Source organism: Lepidochelys olivacea, assembly GCF_965140295.1.
Source record: "Lepidochelys olivacea isolate rLepOli2 genome assembly, chromosome: 5".
NCBI classification, from domain to species: domain Eukaryota; kingdom Metazoa; phylum Chordata; order Testudines; family Cheloniidae; genus Lepidochelys; species Lepidochelys olivacea.
In genome coordinates, this window is record NC_140415.1 from 116,944,494 (window position 1) to 116,958,768 (window position 14,275).

The 14,275-nt window shown below is 42.7% G+C and overlaps 1 protein-coding gene across 3 annotated transcripts in view; it reads right to left on the reverse strand.

Annotated features, from left to right (window-relative positions):
• Positions 1 to 14,275, reverse strand: part of MOB3B (MOB kinase activator 3B) — a 157,422-nt gene that overhangs the window by 24,280 nt on the left and 118,867 nt on the right. For all 3 annotated transcript variants that reach the window (XR_014711850.1, XM_084629573.1, XM_084629572.1), the window contains exon 3: positions 6,648 to 6,850. Coding sequence is in view for 2 of the 3 variants with exons in the window: in XM_084629573.1 (XP_084485699.1) it covers positions 6,648 to 6,850 (203 nt within the window). In the remaining variant the exon portion in view is untranslated. The remainder of the gene's footprint in view (positions 1 to 6,647; positions 6,851 to 14,275) is intronic.

Genomic DNA, 14,275 nt, shown 5'->3' on the forward strand with positions numbered 1-14,275 from the left:
GCAGAGGAGATATATTTTTAGGATTTCTGAATAGTAGCAGTCTGTCAATAAGCTGCATGATTAATAAACACTTTATGTTACATAGATAAACATGGAGCAAAATTGCCAATTGTTTTGTGAAAGGATGAACTGTTCGCAAACTGGAGAGTAACAGTAGCTGCTTGTGGCTTAGGCATAGTGACAACAGTGTTGTGTGATATAAAAGCACAGTGATACTTGGTATGCACCGCTGCGGTCTGGGGATCACGCTAGTCATGCCATGGGTAAGCCAACAATAGGAGAAGAGAAATCTTAGTGTTTAATGTGCGTTGTTTGCCCTGAATACCTCTCTAATTAATACACCCTAATAAACATGGGCTGGCATCAAAAGTACAGTTGAACTGACAAAGATACGTGAAGAAATACTGACTCAGTGTAAGGAAGATGTTGGCCTGACAGCCCTGGATACTGAAATACTCTGTCCACAGAACAAGGTATGGCATGAACAGCAGCAACTCCTGCTTCCTGTCTAGGATCTGCAACCCTGCTGGAGGACATGGAGAGAACATTTCTTCAGTTTCCCTATCTGTTCAAATCTCTGGCTGCTCCTCCAAAAAGCCTACCAATAAAGGGCTAATTAACATGCATCGGACAAAGCACACTTTACAAAGAAATACACAATAGTGCATGATGTTATATTAGCATTATTTGAGAAATGATTGCGTACTTCAAAACCAGTGAGGCTAGACTTCACTAATTTATATCTGTGTAAATCTAAAGTAATGACATTGACTACAAAAGAAATACTCTGGATTCACATCAGTGTAAATATGAATAAAATCTGGCTCTGTCTCATCACATACAAGGGACAGAGATAAGGCCAAGTTACGCAATCTGAACCGTGGAACTTCCTGACTTAAGTGCGCGCAACTAAAGGTGCTGGGGGTGCTACTGCACCCCCTGACTTGAAGTGGTTTCCATTATATACATGGTTTATGGTTTGGTTCAGTGGCTCTCAGCACCCCCACTATACAAACTGTTCCAGCACCCCTGTGTGCAACTGTGAAAACGTTAATGCTGCCCAGTATAGTGTAAGTTTTTCGATGTAGTCTATAGCATTGCTTACTGTAAATCAACAGGACATACAGATATTCTGATTAGGTTAATGTAATAAAAAGCCATTGCCTTACTCTTTGGTTTGTCTAGTCCAACTCTTAGACTTGTATTCAGTAAATAGCGTTTTCTATAAAAAAATGTAAAACCATTTTTTTCAGCAATTTTAGATGCTTATTTTTTAATTGCATCAAAAATTAAGTGAAAATTTATTGGAGCCCCTACCTGTTTTGAAATCAATGGCAATTTTAATACTGAATATAATGGAGCGGATAAGGACATTTTATATTTGATCACTGGGGGACAAATTTAGTCCTAGCATAAGACTGTACCAACTCCACTGGATTCATTCCATTAATTCAACTCCACTGATTCTACTGGAGTAGCTATTGCTTACACTAAGGCTGAATGTGTGCCTGTATCTTTAAATGAGAAACTGTTTTTAATACATATGGTAAGTAGACACTTAGAAAATATCTTGCTTTAATTTGCTTCATCTACACCCCATTTTATTACTTTTTGTTCTCATAAAACAAAATACTTGTAAGAAATGACATCTGGGAGAAAGCACAGATTTCCTGAGGGAGGAGGAGAAGCAGAAGCCACATCAGGAGGAAAAGTGAAGCAGAGAGCCAAATTCTGCTATCACTTACACCAGTGCAAATCAGGAGTAACTCCACTTATGCCAGTGAAGTTACACCAGTGTAACAGATCAGAATCAGACCCATAGTTTGTAAGGCACTTTAGGATCTTTCTAGGGCTTTTAGGGCTAGTCTACCCTAAAAAGGTGTTGTTACTATAGCTATATTGGCAGAGTTATACTGGTAGAGCCCCCTATCCTGCAATTTATGCTGACCTAAGGAGATCTTTTGCTGGTCTAGTTAAAGCAATTCTCTGAACAACATAAGCTCAAGGACTCTTTTGCCAATATAGCTGTGGGTTTTGCTGGCATAGCTATGTTGGCTAAGGGGTGTGGATTTTTCACACCTGAGGGACACAGTCATGCCACCAAACATTGTAGCATAGTCCTGGCCCGTATGAAAAGCATTACGTAAAACATTACTGTCCTTATTAAAACAGAAGAATATGCACATTGAAATATACTGCTACCTATGGCCAATAAGTTGCCCAGCACTGGCATAGGTATGTTTACAGTTCAATAGAATTGTATCGAGATTTGAATATAAGCTTATTTGTGTGCTTGGATTTCCCAGCTCCTAGCACATGATGGGAGAATCCGAGATAGCAGGGTGGAAGAATCACTTTGTTCATCCCCTGGCATTTTGCAGGACTGCCCCATCCATCACTCCCATGAACCTCGAGTGTAATTTGTAATGGAGGAACTCATGGGAGCCCTGGATCTGGTAACAGCTCGATGACATTGTGCCAATGGAAAGCTTGGGTGGTTTTGCTCAGGTAAGCTGAACCTTTAGATTAAAAACACTGGTTTCAAAGTACGCTTTGGGTACCCAATCGCAGCATATGTTCTCACCCTCTCTGTGACCTTGCACAGGGTTCCACAGCAAGGAGACTGGACATATTTTTTGATTCATCTCTCCTCTTAATGAAATATAATGTAACTGCATGTTAATCAGTAAAGTTCAGTAACCAGAAAGTGTGCTTTTAAAAACTCTTCTGCCTTTGTGATCTTGTTCCTTCAGATGAACTCCACCATATTCTGAAGCTAAATTTAGCCTCAAAACCCCACCATTTACAACAAATTCCTTTTAAAATGCTAATAAATCTAAAGAACAGGAGACAGCCCTGCCTGTAAGTTGCAGGCCAGCTCAATGCATTGAGTTAAAAAAAAACAAAAACAAACAATGACAACAAAACGAACACTGCAGTGCATCAAGGATTGTGCTCAAGACGTCACAGCTTTTCAGGAACAGATTTTATTGCACAGCTCAAGTCACCGTTATCCAACAAAAGGCAACGTACTGGGAACAAATCCTCAAAGCTCACAGCATCTACCTCTGACAGCTAGCAAGTGATTGAACTGACACTGTTGCTATAGCTCACCATTTTATGGTGTACTTACCATGTGCAACTGCCACTGTCCTCTTGAGGTACAGGGCTGGCATTAAATATAATTCTTGTAGGCAGCTATCTAGAGCACTAACTTTTTTTTTCAGGAGACCCTGATCCAGCTACACCAATCCCCAGACAGGAGAGTTTTCAGGAGCAAAAGTGAGAAGCTCTCCTGCCAACACAGCGCTGTCCACAGTGGCGCTTATATCCGTGTAACTCAGGTATTCACACCCCTAAGTGACACAAGTTATGCCGACATAAGCTGTAGTAAAGACGTAGTCGAAGATGTTTATACATTTGAATTTGATACTGATGGAAGCACCTAAACTGGCTAGAAAGCAAATCCAAAAAGGCCTTGCTAAAAGGCCAATAGTTTTTTATACTTTATTTCTTTTGGATGTCAACACAGCTTACTTGAGGCGGGGGAGGGATAGCTCAGTGGTTTGAGCATTGGCCTGCTAAACCCAGGGTTGTGAGTTCAATCCTTGAGGGGGCCATTTAGGGATGTGGGGCAAAAATTGGGGATTGGTCCTGCTTTGAGCAGCAGGGTGGACTAGATGACCTCCTGAGGTCCCTTCCAACCCTGATATTCTATGATTCAGTGTGTCAGTTTCAGGGTCTCCTCTGAGGAAGAGGGGATAATCATCATATAACCACCACTACAGGCATTTTGCACTTCTAGAATACCTTCCATTCAAGGATCACAAAACATTTTGCAAGCATTCATGAATTTAGCCTCACAAACCCCCTGTAAAGCTGGTATTATTATATCGGTTTTATAGATGAGGAACTGAGGATAGAGATGTTAATTGGCTTGCCCAATGTCACACAGGAAATCTGTGGCAAAAGAGTGCAATTCACTTAACAAGATTGGGCTTGAACCACAAGACCATGAATGACTCAAATTAACATCTGGAAGTCACTCTAAAGATGTAACGCACTATACAGTTATCTGTTATTTATTATGAATGGCACTTGGTTCGCTGCAGGAAAAGAGAATAAGCGCCAGGAGCGAGGCATTATATATATAGCAGGGCTGTCATTTGGTCAGTATATTGAAATCTCTCTGGAGCCCCATTAGAATTTTTACCAAGAATCAAATTTAAATTTCAAAATATTTACAGTAACGTCTCAGGGTGTCCTGCTTATCAGCTGTTCTGAAGGGCATGTTTTCAAAGACTTTCCCTCTGATTCAATTATCCGTCCTTGCATTTCTCCTTAGAACTGCCCGCAGTGCTAGCAAGTGAGTCAGCTCTACCTTTTGCCACATGGGACAAAGAACTTTTAGAACTCTGTCAAAATAACCAGGTCTCGGGAGTGGAGGGGAATGACCCACTAATCAGCAGGGCTTAAAAATACAGCCCCATCTTTTGCTTGACTCAAAGAGCTAATCAGGTAACCGCCTAACGGAAATGAGCTATGTACAACCCCAGTTTGCGCTTTGATTTTACAATTGCTGTACTGGGATTTAAAAGTCGGGTAAATCCCATTTTAATAAGCCAGCATCCTGTCTCCAGACTAGTAATTTGTCAGCTTTATTATTATTAATCCAGCACCAGCATTTGGAGTTGTTTCCCTTTTTCAAAAAAACTTTGATTCATCAGTTAGCTTTTGGTTTATAGAGCGCATGGCAATCTGTTTATTTAATCAGAGCTTGGCCCATTTTGTAATTTAGTGGGAGAATTTTGGCTCATTTCCTGCAACGGTGATCTTGCGGGGGCACAGCTCATCCTTAGCGGTTGCATTAATGTTTGAGATGATTTGTCATGTCTGTGTTCACTTTGGCAATCAGTTCCCTCCTCTCTGCCCAGAAGAAAAGGAAGACACAGACATATGTTTTTATGCATTTCCATGCTGTGGTCTAGGCTGATAGTTGCCAAGAAGATTCTGGAGGAGAGGCAGCAAGAGCAGGTGAGGCTCCATCAGCCTGCTGACATGGTACTTCCCCATGCAGGTCAGGGACATAACCTCTTTGAAGCTGCTGAATTCCATCAGAATTCTAAACAGAATTCCCATTCCCAGGAACAGATTGCTGGAATGCAAGAGGATTTGCACACAATGGACATATCACCAGCTGGATTACATTCCTCGCTCTGCAACTGACTCACTCTGGACTTGGGCAAGCTCCTTCGTCACTCTGGCCGAATTCAGGAATAAGGGAGTTAACAACTAAAACTGCCTTTACTCTCTCTGTATTCTGCAGCCAGCACAGACCTCAGGGCTGCTCTAACTTATGGAGCAGTGTTCTCCAAACACCTCTGGATTATCTCTCATATCTCCTGCCTCTGACATGTCCCCCATGCTGGGCACAGAGACGGGGGATGAGGTGGAGCTGCTTTAGCATCTCTATGCCAGTGGGAAAGCCCTCTCTACCGTAGCCATATCCTCAAGGGCCTGTTTTCACCCCTTTAAGGCCCATTTATGCTGCCAGTGTGGTGTAAAGGAGTCACAGTGCAACAGAGAATCATCCCCTCTGTGCTTAAGTTTTCCCATCTGTAACACTGGCATAACAGGTACCTACAACACAGGGATGTTGTGGATTACTTAATATCATAAAGGCAAATTTCTTAACTGGCCATTCCTTTCTGGGGTCCATTGGGAAACTTGCGTCTCCTTTGCCTCACACCACATTTCCTGCTCCAGTCAACAAAAACACATAACCCTTCCTCGACACACAAACAGAGGCATCTGCTTTACACACAAATACATACAAAAGCTTCTACTTTTTGCACATGTGCATACATGCACACAGAGACACAGACACACAGGCAAGCATCTGCTTTCTACACACAGAGGGACACATTTCTGGTCAGCCATGCTCGTAATGTGCATTTAACCATTAAAAAAGGGGAACAGTGCTAATACTTCATTAATAACTTGTAGGATACAGAATTGCAACTTCTGACTTGTGGAGAACCCTAAGCCCCATCCATTCTAAACGTGCCCACGGGCCCGGTGCTAACATTTGCATAGAGAACCCCTTTCCAAATTGAACCTTGCCTCTCCTCTCTTTCTAAGATGTTTTTAAACCTTCACGAAATAGTGAAAGTATTTCCCATTTCTGGAATCTAATATTTGGAGACAATAAGTTAAACACTGATCTATCTAGAGCCAAGTCTCCTAAGTCAAGGGAAGTATCTGGTTTTGTTGCGCTATCAAGTGTCTGAACCTCTGACTGAAAGTGAATAAATCCAAGTGCAGCACACCCACTACTTTCACAAACACCTACATAATTATTACAAAGGAAATCCTAGTTCACCATTATACAGGTCACCTCTGCCCTCCCCTCCACTCCCCCCGCACACATTGCACTCTATTCTTACTACTTCCCTAACTGTAAATGCTGCAGCAGAGGGAACTGGCCTATTGACAGAGGCACGAGTTCATTTATTTAAATGGTCTGTCTTGAAACATAGACATTTCATTCCTAGTGGAAATCAACTGTGACAGGTTTGGAAAAGGCTCAATGAAGGGAGAGGAAAAGGAGAATTCTCCACAACGTTAGGCTGTATATTACCACTTACCAAAGGCTCTAGTTCCTTGCGGTCTATGACGTTAAGCTCTGTTACAAAGTAATAAAAGTGCTTGTAACAGGTATTGACATGGGCCTCAGCTCCCATGATGATGATGCGGTCGAAGTGATGAATGTAGACATGAACGAATACCCGGAACAGTCTGCACAGGATCTTCTTGCAAATCTGAAGGAAGTTCTTTGGAAAGGGAACACCTGTGAACAAAGACGGGAGGATAATTGCTTTCTGAAAGGGAGTTCTGAAGATTCAGATATAGGTGCCAATCTAGCAAAGCACTTACACCTAGAGCCCTGAGCACATACGAAATTTCTATCCATATCTGATTCGCAAACATGGTCTGTGGATATAAAGTGGATATCCACAGATTTGCAGGGCTCTAGAAGTAACATTTGGATCCTCATCCATCCACGGTCCATGGAGATCTACGTCTATGGATCCAAAGTGGATATCCGCAGATTTGCAGGGCTCTACTTATGCCTGTGCTTACCTTTTTACCTCAGGTACTGTGATTACTCACATGTTTAAAAGCGATCATGAGCTTAAGTGCTTCGCTGGATCAAGATCATAGGCACTGGGACTGGTCCCACAGATAACTACAAGGGCTTTGCCATTTACTTTAATTTGGGCAGAGCCAGACTTGTAATGTCCACGCATATGAATCTGATTCCCAAGTGTACCATCTTACTTACACAAATCATTTTCAGCTCCAGGACACGGTTCCTTGTGCTATGAGATCAAGCCCATGATACATGTGATGAGTTTGGTTCCAGGGGATAGATCTTATTGACTGTGTTGCCATCTTTATACAAAGTCTAAGGTGGAAGAGACTGCTCCAGTCACTTTTTAACCTTCATCCCTATTCTATGCACCTTTTACAACGGCTATTTTAATAGAATGTCTCTTATAAAGTTGGGGCAGCTGCCCCAGTGTCCCATGCACTGTAATGAATAGGCACACACTCCAAAGCTGCAGCTACTGGCAAGGGAACAGCCAGACATCCACACCACAGTACTGAAGAGCACCTCAAAATTCTCTTAAATGAAACCTGATCTTGCAAGGTGCTCTGTATCTTCAGTTGTCACTGGACTTCAGTAAAAGCTGAAGGGATTCAGCTCTTCACAGGATCAGGCCCCTAATGAGCAGCTGTAGAGATAAAGCAATTTACCAGCACCCCATCTAAAAAATCTGACCTAGAGCCAGCCTTGCGAAGTATAGTAGTGTGAACTTTATCACACAGTCACTTTGCATGGCTTTGTGCGCCCTCCTGATTTTTGCTTGGATTCTGGGGTTTGATCAGATCCAACAGCAAAAATTATATTCACTGTGTTTTGCAGAGATATCACCCACTGACCAGGTTCATTTCAAACATGGCCTGGGCTCATCTGAAACTCGATACAGTTTCCCTCTAAAGGTTTACAAATGCCTGGCCCACATTTCAGGTTCAGAATGAACGTCAACACCAGGTGAATACTCACCTGGGCTCGGAGTTGTGTCATGAAGGTTTTGCACAGCTGTAATTAGAAACTCTGCAGCTCCCCTCACAGTCTTTTGTTCCAACTGCGCTAGAGCTTTTCTTACTATTCCTTTATACCCCTTCTGAAGTGCTTTACAGTTACATTTGCACTTATACAATACAGCAATTGATGTGAAGGCAGCAACTGTGTATGTTACAAATTATTTCAAAAGGGAGAAAACACTCATTTTTTTTTCCTTTGCGTAATTTATTACCAAATGATTCATCTGGGCAACGAGAAACCAACCAGGCATTTATATAAGGAGATTTACTCCTTTTTAAATATTTGGTGATACAAAATATGTCTTCTCTATAAGTAACTCAAACACAAGGCTGACAAAACCAAATAGGGAAAAGCCTATGCTCAGGATCTCCCTCCTCCACTTCTAAACACCAGTGTCCAGACAGCACTCTCAGTAATGTTGCCACCTATTTACATTTAATTTTAGTTGAAAGCATCTGTTCTTCTCCTTTAAAATATTTCTCAATCCTCACATCATCCTTGTGAGAGTGCTATAGGAAAGTATATTATCCCAATTTTACAGATGAGTAAACTGAAGCACACAGAGGCTAAGGACTGCCAAATAAATAAGCATGGAAGAGTATAAGAGGCAAAAGAACATATGCAAATCCATAAAGCAGAAACCACTTCTGCAAGAGCAAATTCCAAACTCATGGAGGGAGAAGGGCATGGCCACATAAATCCACTGAACAGATGGGAAAAATATAGACATCCTGCAGGAAACCTGTGAAGGCACATTGCCAGCCGATCCACTGTTTGAAAAGAGAAAGGGGTAGACTAATTCCCCTTCTGATGGAGCTCATATTGGTGGCCAGTCTGTTGCAACTCATCAACACATACTGAGACTCCAGAACAACTGGAGCCATTTTCAAATGCTTGAATCCCAATGCACAGGCTGCTCCACATTAGTTAATGCTGCTGTGGTCAGCATTAATTTACAGGGAAAATCTCACCTCACTTCTACTACCTTGGAAAACAGCATAAAGTGGCTGATCCCCAAGTCCTTCTTCATTTCTGCCAGATACACAGCATAGTGTTTGCAGCATTTCTCATTAATGTAAATAGAAGGGAGTTGGTGGCAGCTGTTACAGAAGAGCTCTATCTTGGTGTATGTGTAAATAGTTAATAGATACAGTGACATCAGATGGTGCTCAAGAATATGCAGTATAGCTCCAAGGTTTTGCAGAACTCAAAAAACCTGGTGTGTGCAGCTATTTACATGAAGCACTTAACAGTGGCGATGTAGTCTACGTTATGGTTGCATAGCTCCATTTTCCCTCCACGGCCACCTTCCCTGGTCCTTTGCTGTGTAAATTAATTCCCATCTGTTACCCTGCACGTCACATGAACGAGGGGAGCAGATAGGTTTAAGTAACTTGTCCAAGGCCACAGAATGAGGCCAATATCTCAGGAATAGAACCTAGAAGGGATCTTGATCCCTAATCCACTGCTCTGACCACTAGAATAGTAGAATATCAGGGTTGGAAGGGACCTCAGGAGGTCATCTAGTCCAACCCCCTGCTCAAAAGCAGGACCAATCCCCAATTAAATCATCCCAGCCAGGGCTTTGTCCAACCTGACCTTAAAAACTTCCAAGGAAGGAGATTCCACCACCTCCCTAGGCAACGCATTCCAGTGTTTCACCACCCTCCTAGTGAAAAAGTTTTCCTAATATCCAACCTAAACCTCCCCCACTGCAACTTGAGACCATTACTCCTTGTCCTGTCCTCTTCCACCACTGAGAATAGTCTAGAATCATCCTCTCTGGAACCATCTCTCAGGTAGTTGAAAGCAGCTATCAAATCCCCCCTCATTCTTCTCTTCCGCAGACTAAACAATCCCAGTTCCCTCAGCCTCTCCTCATAAGTCATGTGTTCCAGACCCCTAATCATTTTTGTTGCCCTTCGCTGGACTCTTTCCAATTTATCCACATCCTTCTTGTAGTGTGGGGCCCAAAAATGGACACAGTACTCCAGATGAGGCCTCACCTATGTTGAATAGAGGGGGACGATCACGTCCCTTGATCTGCTCGCTATGCCCCTACTTATACATCCCAAAAAGCCATTGGCCTTCTTGGCAACAAGGGCACACTGCTGACTCATCCACTTCTCGTCCACTGTCACCCCTAGGTCCTTTTCCGCAGAACTGCTGCCTAGCCATTCGGTCCCTAGTCTGTAGCTGTGCATTGGGTTCTTCCGTCCTAAGTGCAGGACCCTGCACTTATCCTAACTGAACCTCATCACATTTCTTTTGGCCCAATCCTCCAATTTGTCTAGGTCCCTCTGTATCCTATCCCTGCCCTCCAGCGTATCTACCACTCCTCCCAGTTTAGTATCATCCGCAAATTTGCTGAGAGTGCAATCCACACCATCCTCCAGATCATTTATGAAGATATTGAACAAAACCGGCCCCAGGACCGACCCCTGGGGCACTCCACTTGACACCGGCTGCCAACTAGACATGGAGCCATTGATCACTACCCATTGAGCCCGACAATCTAGCCAACTTTCTACCCACCTTATAGTGCAATCATCTAGCCCATACTTCTTTAACTTGCTGACAAGAATACTGTGGGAGACCGTGTCAAAAGCTTTGCTAAAGTCAAGAAACAATACATCCACTGCTTTCCCTTCATCCACAGAACCAGTAATCTCATCATAGAAGGCGATTAGATTAGTCAGGCATGACCTTCCCTTGGTGAATCCATGCTGACTGTTCCTGATCACTTTCCTCTCATGTAAGTGCTTCAGGATTGATTCTTTGAGGACCTGCTCCATGATTTTTCCAGGGACTGAGGTGAGGCTGACTGGCCTGTAGTTCCCAGGATCCTCCTTCTTCCCTTTTTTAAAGATTGGCACTACATTAGCCTTTTTCCAGTCATCCGGGACTTCCCCCGTTCGCCACGAGTTTTCAAAGATAATGGCCAATGGCTCTGCAATCACAGCCGCCAGTTCCTTTAGCACTCTCGGATGCAACTCGTCCGGCCCCATGGACTTGTGCACGTCCAGCTTTTGTAACATGTTCCCTTCCTACCATATGCATTGATAACCTACACTCAGAAATGGTTAATCCAAATCATTTGTCAAAATGTCATGTCTGTTCAAATTTAAATGGAACAAAACCTTTCAGATTAACAACTCAGTAATACGCCTGTGGTATGAAGCTGATAACTTCAGAAAGCTTTTGGATCCCCAGGCTGTGGCTAAACCTGGATTAACAAGATTGGGCTGCATTAAATCAATGGGAAACAAGCCCACTGGTGAGGTCCTCTGTATTTTGTCTCGTGCTTCCACCCACCGGTCACAAAATCTGGCAAGACAGGAATGGTTCACATCAATGTTCATGAAAAAAAACATCACTACAAGTGAGAGAGCTAGGAATTGGGAACGAGAGAGAAAGCCGGATTCTGCAAGATGGTGGAGCTCGAGAGCTCCCTTACCTCCCATTATAATTTTCCATGCACCTAACTAAAAATGTACCCATACTGCTCAATCCTTAGCTGTCCTGAGTTTACAGCTGGCACAGCTGAGGAGGGGGTTCCACATCACCTTTCCACTTCCCTCCACCATCCCAGACCAGTTGAAAGCCCAAACACGTGCTGATTAGGGATGTAAATAACGTTTTAAAAAGGCCAGCAGCCTGTGGCAGTTGCCAAGGATCACAGTCCTTTACTCCACTTCTGGCGCGCGCGGATACGCACGCGCACGCTCTCTCTGGGTGCCAAAGGCAGGGGCACAGAGCTGGCTACAATAGGTTTATAAAATCTTAACTGCCATCCTTCTGTAAAAAATGCTGGACTCCCAGGGCACAGAGCATGCAGTGCTGGAGCTGTGAATTCCGACCCCACAAAACTGAGATTTTGAGGAAATGGCACTGTATCGGATTGCCTCACCAATATCTGAATCAAAATGGGTAGAAAGCAAAGGAGTACTTTTGGGACCTTAGAGACTAACAAATTTATTTGAGCATAAGCTTTCATGGGCTACAGCTCACTTCATCGGATGCAAGTGAGCTGTAGCTCACGAAAGCTTACGCTCAAATAAATTTGTTAGTCTCTAAGGTGCCACAAGTACTCCTTTTCTTTTCGCGGATACAGACTAACACGGCTGCTACTCTGAAACCTGTCAAAATGGGTCAAAGCCTGTCAGAATTATCCAAGGGCCCTTAAGAACAGCCATGATTATTTCAAATGATCCCAATTACTTATCTTCTCAGGCCAAGTGAATACAATATATCAGGAAATGACAGGGACATCAGTTAGCCACTTGCTAATAAGGTGGATCAAATTTCAGCCTTTGGAGTGTTGCCTAACTCCATGAATGACCGCCCCACTACCATGCTCCAAAAATTTAAAAAAAAAACCACACAGATCTCCAAAAGAAAATGATGTAAAATATATTTATGAAATGTTAAGGTCTGAATAGGAAATCACCTAGGATTGATTTGTGTTATTACAGGTTTGCTCGGATGGATAAAGTGTGAATTCTCCACGGCCCCGTATTCTGTTGTTTCGACATGCTCCATAATAGAGAGTAATTAGTTCCCTTTCCTCTGGGATTGAGTGACATGTCATTGCTAGCATACTGTCAAAATGAAGGAAGAAACTCATAGGCCAATATTAATTAGCTACCATTAGTTTAATAAATCAAACCAACAAAGGCAAAGGGCCTGATTCGCTACTGCCTTGCACCCTGTGTGCCGATTTACAGATGTGGGTGTATAACCCTACCGCTGGTGTGAGTGGAAAATTCCTGTTGGTGGCATTTTACATGCACTTTGCACTCGTTTTGTAGAGGTGTAAAGGATAATCGGGGTAGAGCAGTAGAAAATCAGGCCATAAGGTCGCACATGTTCAGTGTTACCATAAAACTACCTACATGAGGCCAATTTTCATAGCCCTGAGACACCCGCAGCTCCTCTGGACTTCAGTTGTGGATGCTCAGTACCTCTGGAAATCAGGTTGCCTGAAAAATCTATTGCACTTACTGTAGATGTAAAACAGACTAAGGCATCTAATTTCCATCACAGATTAACACATTGGTATTATTCATCCATTTCCAGAGCGTCAGGGAATTCACAACACTGTATATTAGAAAGTGAAATCATTTGAATTCCACTTGCCAAGCCACAGGTCTGTGTTTTGGTTTGCAGTGTATGATCAGATCACTGGCTTAAGCTTGCTTTTATCTAGTGGCTTTATGGCTATACTCCCTCCCACTAAATCCTTTTCATGTTAACATGTAATACTAGCATGCTAAATATATTCCTTCCTACTTTATGAGCCATTAATTGTGGTCTTAGTCCTGAGGTCCTTAGTCCTTGGGATTTTGCCTGACTGAGGGCTGAACAATTGAGTAGGACCTCAGGATTTGGCACATACCAATGTAAACACTCAGTGGATAGAGGTGGCTGCAGCTTTACACTGAACAAATTTCAGCCGCCTTCCTGCTCTGTTTTATCCAAATCAGCAAAAAAAATGAATGCTCCTAGGTTTCAGCATCTGCCTAAATTTGAAGATTGGGTACACTAACTCCACTAACATCAACATTAAAAAGTCAGTGGAGTTACTCCAGATTTAAATTGGGATGTGTGAGGTCAGAATTTGGTCAGATGTTTTGCTCCCATTGCAGCACCCATTTGTTTAGACGTAAACCAGCTGTGGAACGCTATCAGTTCTCAGGAGTCACTTGTACTGATCTCACTTAGATCTCTGACTTGGTAAATCACTATTTGTCACTAACTTGGCTTATCAACAACACTATTTACCTCCCTCTCCTTCACAATCCTCTATCTGACACACAGCCCAAATTCAATCCTTCCTTTTCTGGCACTTTGTAGTAAAAAAACCCCCAAAAAACAACAACAACAAAAAAGTATTTAAACAGTTGGACACTATTTTTTAATATAATAAATTCCAAAAGAGGAGATTATTGTCTTAATATAAGTCAAAGGATATTGGAGGCAGAGGAAGCACAAAGGCACTGGATTAAATTGTTGAGCTATGGATATTAAAAAGCAGAACAACAAAAAGACGACAGTGGAACTTCTGAGCTAGCTGCTTCTTGCTGAAGAAAAAAAAAAAAG